At 37.3% G+C, this 9,248-nt stretch overlaps 1 protein-coding gene across 1 annotated transcript; it reads right to left on the bottom strand.

Moving 5' to 3' along the window:
• Nucleotides 1-984: 984 nt before the first annotated feature.
• Nucleotides 985-8,128, bottom strand: LOC100777382 (ABC transporter B family member 1). The gene is made up of 10 exons (XM_003535101.5): nucleotides 7,122-8,128; nucleotides 6,966-7,020; nucleotides 6,675-6,850; nucleotides 6,288-6,488; nucleotides 5,939-6,198; nucleotides 5,455-5,771; nucleotides 5,078-5,301; nucleotides 3,349-3,722; nucleotides 2,549-3,263; nucleotides 985-2,463 (listed from the first exon to the last, which is right to left on the bottom strand). Exons 1-10 carry the CDS (start codon nucleotides 7,545-7,547, stop codon nucleotides 1,180-1,182), a joined length of 4,032 nt encoding a protein of 1,343 aa, XP_003535149.1. The 5' UTR covers nucleotides 7,548-8,128; the 3' UTR covers nucleotides 985-1,179.
• Nucleotides 8,129-9,248: the final 1,120 nt, after the last annotated feature.

Below are 9,248 nucleotides of genomic sequence, written 5' to 3'. Positions count from 1 at the left end.
CTTAGGACCAGAAGAGTTATAACTGCCTTATATGATAGGATAAGTATTTGATTGCAACATGTTATGAAAGAGTCTCTAGGGGCAAAAATGCCAGCTCCATATATGGTTTTAATTCACGGCCACCACCATCATTAGTGTAGGAAAGTGACAAATTAATAGGATTTTTCACTTCCTCACCCAACATCCAGTTGCAGTCATTGTTGGTTTAATGTGAAAAATTCTAAATTCGCGTAGAGAAATGTATATTTATATTGTACTTGACATTAATGTTTATTGCCCTAACAAACTTATTAATTAGTCACCCACTTTGTAACATCCACGTTCATATTTTCCATGATAGTAAACGGAAAAGGAAAAACTTGTGTCATTGATGTTGAACGGAAAAGGAACTATTAATGACAGATTTATTTTGTAACTATAAAGTCTTTTAAGAATACAGGATTTTGATATATTGAGCTTATATATAACATTTATTTTTAGAATAACCCCTGTATATTTTTTTTTATTCAATTCATTTTCAAATTTGTCTGATTGTAGCATTTCAAATGGATTCCGAAACACAGCCTTAGAAGCCTCTTACCAAGAGATAGTTTATATTTGCCACAATAGCATAATTCAATATTTTTCTGCTCCAGTACTAACATATTCTCTCTAGTTGAAATACCTTCAACAATAACTATTATTTAAAAAGCTAACACTTAGTGACAATTTTTAATTATATGAGGTTTTTCAATATATATATATATATATATATATATATATATACATATTGAAATTAAATCATATAAAAGCCTCTTTTGTAAAGAGCTTCAATTTCATTGATAGCGTTCTTCAATAATTCGAACCCTTTTGATGAGAGCCTAGCTACAGACAATGATCTATCCGTAACGGGCCTAATGACAGTGTTTATTGCAGTTGCATATGCTTTAAAACAAAGGGAACAAAGATGCAAAACGGAGGCCATGTAAATTCATAAATATGGACTTCTATTTATCTGTTTCAATCTCATTGATGTATTCTTCCTTAGTAAGATTCATGAAGACAAGAAGATACATTCTTAAATTGGAGGAGTTGAAGGAAGATACACAAACCATACTATGGTCAAAACAAAAATGCCAACAATTATAATTGGTATATGGCATATTACTCCTTTTTTTTTTCATTTTGAGTAGCTAGCTGTTAGCCTTCTCTTTCATCATCTTTTGGCCTTGCAGAAGAACTTGAACCTGAGGCCATCCCAATGACTTGGTTATTTGTGAACCTTTGTAATTGAATCATGCGTGCATAGATCCCATCAGGGTAATTTTTTAACAACAGTGAATGGGAGCCTTGCTCTGCCACCTTCCCATCATCAATCACTGCAATGAGATTAGCATTCCTAATAGTTGATAGCCTGTGTGCAACAATGATAGTAGTTTTTCCCGAGCAGGCACGGTCTAACGCCTCCTGAACAGACCTCTCAGATTCAGCATCAAGTGCACTTGTTGCCTCATCAAGAAGCATAAGTTCTGCCTTCCTCACAAAAGCTCTAGCAATTGCTATTCTTTGCTTTTGTCCTCCAGATAGTTGAACTCCCCTCTCACCAACAAATGTCTTGTATCCATCAGGCAGAGAAGATATGAACTTGTGAGCATTGGCAAGAGTTGCAGCCTCTATGATCTCAGCTTCAGAAGCTGAGTCATGTCCATAAGCAATGTTCTCATAAATAGAAGTAGCAAATAGGCATGGCTCCTGAGGTACCACAGCAATGTGCCTTCTAAGAGACTTGAGATTGTATTTCCTTATGTCCTTTCCATCAATCATGACCCGGCCGGATGTTGGATCATAGAACCTTTGTATAAGTGCAATGACTGAGCTCTTACCACAGCCACTAGGCCCTACAAGGGCAAGAGTTTTGCCTGCCCTAGCACGAAGACTAAGGTCGCGAAAAACTGACATATCTGGTCTAGTTGGATAAGAGAAATCAACATGCTTAAGTTCTACTTCACCACGAAGGCGATCAGGGACAGGGGTAGCATCTGGATCATCTGGCTCAATCTCAGTTATTCGGTCAAGAAGATCAAAGACTGATCTCATGGCGCGACCACCCTTGATGAAGTCAGGAGCCAGGGTTAAAGTTTCAGCAGCACCATTAGCTGAGACCATGAGTACCATAAAAACTCGGATTGTGTTAGAGAAATCAGATATACCATGCTTCACAAGCCAAGAAGCATACCAAAGACCAAGTGCATAGGAAGCATAGAGTGCAAACTGAGCTATCCCATATCCACTTCCAGAAATTTGTCCCTTCCAAAAGCAGCGCCGCAGTGGAGTTTCAAGGTTGGAAGTGAAAAGGCCAACAATTTTCTTTTCTGAATTGAAAGCAGCAACTGTCCTTACATTGGCTATAGCCTCTCCTGCTAGTTGTGTGGCCTTGGCATGAGCAGCTTCCAAGTCACCAGAGAAACCAGTCATGAACATTTTCTGTAAAAAGTTTAGTGGAAATAATAAGTTGCTAATACATAATTGGATCACTAAGCATGCTAGAAACAAATGTGAGAAAGAAAACCTGCAAAACTGTGGCTGCAACAACAACAGGGAAGACGGCTACTAGTACAAGGGCAAGGCGCCATTGTAGTACAAACCCTGCAGTGCAGGCAACTAGCATAAGTGCAGTGTTCTGCACAATTACTGAAATCCTATCTCCAATGGCTGATCTGACATTGTTGGCATCAAGAGATAGCCTTGCTGCAATCCTAGCACTCTCATTTTCCTCCTGATCAAACCATGCCATTTCATTTTTAAGCACTGCAGCCAACATTTTCTCCCTCACTCGTTTTGTAAGATTTTCACCGACAATATCCCAGAAGGAGTGCTGCAATGTGTTGAAGAGGAGTGCAGCTGAAGATAGTCCAATCAACAAGTAGCAGTACTTTTCAATTTCTCGGATCATGTGTCTGTGGTTTGGATTGTAATAGACACTGAGGACAGCACTAAGAACATAAGCAAAGAATGCACTAAGGGATCCACAAACAACAGATCCTATAGAACCAATTAAGGCATAAAGCCATTCAGGAGAGTTCATTTTTGCGAGTCGCCAGAAGGAACTAGCTTGGTCTTTGAAGGCAAGCTTTTCAAGCCTGTAATTTGGATGTGATGCATCAAGGGACAGGCTAAAATCAGATGTAGAGAAGTCAGATAGTCTCCTCGAGTACGGTGATCGGCCATAAGAAGAATTCCGTGTAATTATGGGTGAGCTTACAGAGTTTCTGGCACTTGAAGGCCTGTAAATGAACACATCCTCATCTTAAAACATATAATATATGAGTATTTAAAAGAATGCCAATGTTCAATATTGGTGAAAGCTACCTTGCACTACTCTTTCTTGCATTATTCATAGAAGTTTCATGTGCCATCTCCTGCATCCGGATAAGCTTAGCATAGACTCCATTTTCTCCTTTAGCAAAGAGCTCATCATGAGTTCCAATTTCAGTAACACTTCCTTGCTGAAGCACAGCCACAAGGTCAGCTTTGCGAATCGTGGAGAGTCGATGAGCAATTACAAGAGTTGTTCTACCAATCATGAACCGATCAAGGGCCTCCTGAACCAGCTTTTCTGACTCGGAGTCCAATGCACTTGTTGCCTCATCTAGGAGAAGAATTGCTGGGTTTTTCAGCATTGCCCTTGCAATTGCTATTCTCTGCTTTTGTCCTCCTGAAAGTTGCAGCCCTCTCTCCCCTACCTATAATTTCAAATAATTTGCATTGTTTTACCACATACTAGTTCAACAGCAGTTATTTTCTAAGAGTCTTATAGACATTCCGGTACTAGATTTTCTTTTAAATCTATCAGCAGTTTCTGTCAGTAATATATGAATTATCATATTATAATATGGTTCCTTCTGTAAGTTTTAGCACCCATGTAACGTACTGGGATGTAAAGAATCTATTGGTGAGTAAGAATTGTATTAATAATATATTCCTGTTTTTTTATATGTAAGAATCAAAGTGTGGGAGTTTACAATAACTCACACGTGTTCAAGTAATATATTTCTGTTTACAATAATAAGAGAGTAAATTGAAATTCTCATTAAAAATAATTCGTTGACAAATTGGAGAGCTTCTCATTGTGTATGCAGTAGATAATGCAAACGTCAACACAAAGTATTTATTTGTTTAATTTATACAATGAGTTTAGTGTCAGTCTTCATATTTTGTTTCCATGTTCTGGGCATCTCCAGTTTTGGTAGTTATTCTCTTTAATTAATAAGTAATAATAGATATCCAATTCCTCTGTATTCCCGCGCATGCATTGTTGACCAAACCATGTTACCTTCTGGATCTTTTTAAAATGCATTGTATGACCAATCACTTCATAGGCTTTGACTTTTAGAAACTCCATTTAAAAATAATTGGGTTTGCTTGTTGACCAAATAAATCTGTCCTAACTAAAATAATAGAGGTTGCAATTATAGACTCCCAAATTGTCCAACCAAACAAGAAACCTGGTCAAGATCCGTATACTTGTGGGTTTCACATTTTACTATGATAAGCTACTTTACTCTTGTACCTTAAACAACTGCAATAAAGTCTAGAGACATTATCCTCTTTCTAAATAAATGTTTAGTTACCTACTACAATAATTACGTGATACATCGTGTCTATTTCAGCATTTCAACTTACCATTTTTTTTTTATTTAGCATATATTTTAATTTAAACGTTGATTTATGCTAAAGTCAAGATCCGTATACTATGATAAGGCTTTGCTCCTCTCTTGTACGTAGCTTAACTGTCATAAATTCATTATTATCTTCTTTCTATGAAAAGTTAGTTACCTGCTGTAATAATTATAATAATTACGTGACACATCTTTATATTTCCGAGCTTTCCTATTTTACCATCTAACCTATATAATATTATATTATTTTATACAAAGTGGCTTGCAAATTGCAATGATGGAAACAAGACATGCTTGATGTGAATGATGTGATTGATTTTACAGGACCATTAGGGTGGTTGATGATCAACCACCATCACAAAATATGCATTTTTCACTGGACCAATTTCACAAAGCAATATTAGCTTAAGTTGACTAACCTGAGTTTCATAGCCTTCGGGAAGTTTGATGATGAAAGAGTGAGCATTAGCCACTCTTGCAGCTTCTTCAATCTCAACCTGGTTTGCATCAGGCCTACCCAAGAGTATGTTTTCTCGGATTGTGGTAGCAAACAAAGCGGGCTCTTGACTCACTAGTCCTATTTGCTGTCTCAACCATCTAAGCTTAAATGACTTAACATCATTCCCATCTAGCAACACTTGTCCTGCAAAACAGTTAAGTTAGTAACACTAATCACATGATCAGATCACTAACTAGTAACTAGCACATTTTCAATTTCAAACTCTCAATAAACAAGTTGAATGTCTAATTAATCCAGTTGGTTTTCAAAGACAGCTGAATGAGTTCACAGTTTTACCAGAAGAAGGATCATAGAATCTCTCAATGAGGGAAACAACTGTGCTTTTGCCTGAGCCACTGCTTCCAACCAAAGCAATGGTCTTGCCAGCAGGCACATTCAAGGAGAAATTGTTGAGGATCAGAACCTCTGGTCTTGAGGGGTATGAAAAGTCCACATTTCTCAGCTCTACTAGTCCTGTAACACTCTCTAACTCCAAACCTGATTCACTCCTTCTGTCTATAACCGGCTTGTGATCAATCACGCGAAAAATCTTTGCTGCAGCAACTCTTGCCTTTGTAAATGCTGCCATGCTGGGTGCAGACTGGCCTAAAGCCCTACAATAACAAGCAAAAACAAAGTCTTACCCACTAGTTGAGGAGGGCTTCTGGCCTGAAGCCACGTGTGGATGAAAGTCTCAATCACAATTCACAAAGGCTAAGCACTTTAACCACTAAGGTTTCCTAAAACATGAAAATGAAGATGCAGCAGAAACAGTACTTACAATCCACCAATCATAACAGAAAACATGGTGGCAATGGCAAGTCCTCCATTGGTGTAGTGGTGCCGAACCAAATAGCCTCCATACCAAAGCAAAAGAGCATAGCAACAGAAAACAACAAAGTAAGTGGCCCCTAATCCCATTCCCTTTGCAAATCCAGTCCTGTACCCAATCTTCTGTGCAATCCTCAATGCAGATGAATAGCCCTGTAGTGCTCTTGTCTCCCCAACAAACGCCAACACCACTCGAATTTGAACAACAGTCTGCAAATTTAGCCCAAAATCAGAACCACCCAGAAGCAAAAAACACACAAACCAACATAATGGTCACAAAGGGGTCCCTTTAGTCTCACCTGTTCCACAATGTTACCAGCTTGAGAAAGAGCTTCTTGGCTTTTACTAGATAGCTTGGCCAAGGTGGTGGTGTGAATGCCTCCAATTACTGCTATTATAGGAACCACGGCAAGGGTAACCAGTGCCAATTGCCAAACCGCAGTGAAACCCACAACAAAGCCAGAAACAAATGTAGCCATGTAGTGAATGAAATTACCCAACTGCAAACAGAGAAACCAGAATCAGTAATCATATTAAACACTAACAATACCAAGTACCAACATAGCACAGTATGGCTGACTGATAAGCATGTCTCTTGGGAGAGCTCAGTCTCTTGAATGAAACTACATAAATTCGAGAAATTATTCTAATGCAAAAAACAACAAAGGCTCGTGTTTTGAGATCACCTTCTCGCTAATGGCATCTTGTACCATAACAGCATCAGTGTTGATGGCAAAAACAACATCGGATGTTCGAACCTCGGTGTCAAAGAATTGAATGTCCTGGTCCAACGCTGCTTCCAGATACCTGATCCTCATCCTCGTTGATTGCCGTTCACCTGTCCACATCCAACACGAAATCTCTGCAACAACAACAAAAATCAGATTAACATCTTTCCACATTCACACCCTCCAAAAATTTCCAAAAACAAAATTCCAAATTTAGAATGAAGTTTTGAAATTTAGAGTGAAATTTACCTGCCCATGAGGATGCCCATATGGCAGCCCCCACCACCAAGAAGTAAAACGCATACTGCAAACACAGAAACCACAAGCAATTCAAATTCTCAAGACCAATATCAAACTCTGAACTGTGGTGTGAGTATGTTATTGTAATGATAATAACATCATTACCTTCACCACTTCCTGAGTCATCTTGTCCAAGTCATTCGCATTGGAACCAAAGGAATTCACAAGATCAGCAAAGAAACGAAGAAAGAGTGGCAGGGAACAGCCATGTACAAATGCTCCAACCGTTCCAATTGCCATTAGAATGTAATCCAACCCATCAGAAAATCTGAAAAGCTCACCAAACCCAACAGAAGCAACACTCCCATCCTTCTTCTTCTCCCCACCAACACCATTAGGAACACCCTCCTCTTTCTTTGCCACTGAAGAAACCTCCTCCATTATTACCCTTTCTTCTCTTTTCTTTTCCAATGCTGGGTTGGATTCATGTGAGTTAGAAACAGTAGCAGAAGAAGACACAAGCTCAATGCCCTGCATTTCAGACCATCTCCACTGCTCAAGTGTCTTTATCTCCTCAGAATTCTGTGACATTGCAAAAACTCAAAAACTAAAATTCCTTAGCTTTATTATGAGTTACAAAACCTTCCCACCACCCTTCCTTTATTATTATCTCTACCTGGCTTTTATTGAGCTCACGCTTATGCTGTCAGCCTTTTTTCTATTCTTTCTCTCAAATTATTTAATCTGAATTGTAACTCTCTCTCTCTCTCTCTCTCTCTCTCTCTCTCTCTGTTGTTATTCTTCATTCATTGTCCTTGTTGTTTGTGATGGGTGAGGGAATAGGAAATGGTATGTGAGCATGTGGCGGTGTGCATGTTGTTGAATGAATACTATTAACGTTGTTGGTGTTGGTATTTAGTTGTAGCAGTGTTGTGTTAGTCTTATCTTGTAAGAGTGAGAACAGGTGGTGTTTCAGTGGGTTAATGTTCAGTTTGCTTCTTCTGTAAAGAAAAGAAAACTCGGAAAGTGACATGTGGTGAGAACTAGACGGGCAAATTTTGGAGACATGGAGAGAGAAACAGGAGAAGAGAGAGAGAGTTTGGTTTTCTGCCCGACAGAAAACACTGTGTGAAAACTTGAAGATGGGTTTTTGACTGGGAACATATTCAAACCAGGGGAAGAAAAACTACTATTGTTTAACTGTTTGGTTTTTAAATAAGTGATGATTGTAGATTTCCATTTCTTAAGGTCTTCCACTCAATTTGCTTGTCCTAATCCAGAAATTCTAGTCTCTTTGGGAATGTATTCTTTTTGAATAAAATTTATGAACAGTCTTTCTTCGGTCTAGAATATATGTATCACGAGTAACTTGTTTGAGTTTTATAAGATTTAGTATATGTTTAAATGTAGTTGAAATTATTATGACACGTGTTTTAATGTAATTAAATGAATAAAAATAAAATGAACAGAAAAGTCAGGATTCTAATCTTTTTGCAAAAATATTTTTGTCTCAAAGGATACTTTTTTATCTTATTTCTAAATATGCACTTATTATGAAGGTTTAAATTCTTCTTCAAGGTGCTTAATGTAATGTAACCTGGACTCGAAGTTAAGAGCCCTGATTAAACTAAAACAGCACTTATCAATGCTTAAAGATTTTATACTAATGATTTATTTTTAAAAAAAAAATACATTCCTCAAAGAGCTTTTATTTTATTTTAAAGCAAGAAAAGTAATTTTCATGTAATGCAGGTCAAGATTTTATACGCCTAGAGAAATCATTTTAAGTAAAATTTTCCAAGTAATTAATATTTAAGAAGCTAAGTATAACTTGTAAAAAAAATCCTTCTGTATACTGAGAAGTAATTGATGAAAGAAGTATTAAAAATTTGAGTTCACCTGCTAAAATGTGATTCAAAATCTGAAATGTCATTCGCTGCAATTATCATTAATACAAGGTTTTAACCTTGTAAAACAGTCCTTTTTTTAATCTCTTTATTAAATAAAGTGTACGATTTAACAAAATTGTCATGCAATCGTCGACATATCTGGGGATTCCTCCGAAATTTGATTCTTTATTGAAAATAACGGCAAATTTAATGATTTGTTTAGGGGATAACTGACTATGTAAAGTCAGTCTAATTAAAAATGTTCAAAACATTAATCATAATTAAGCTTCACAAATTAAATTAACTTCTGTTTCAGAGACTGTCTTACATTACATCACGCTTTGGCTTTAATTAGGTTAAAAAATAATATGAGCTCTGAGACTTCTGACACTGTTAAATACTT

This window comes from Glycine max, chromosome 10 (genome assembly GCF_000004515.6).
Source record: "Glycine max cultivar Williams 82 chromosome 10, Glycine_max_v4.0, whole genome shotgun sequence".
NCBI classification, from domain to species: Eukaryota; Viridiplantae; Streptophyta; class Magnoliopsida; order Fabales; family Fabaceae; genus Glycine; species Glycine max.
The sequence above is the reverse complement of the archived record's forward strand: the minus strand, read 5'-3'. Positions and strand labels throughout refer to the sequence as shown.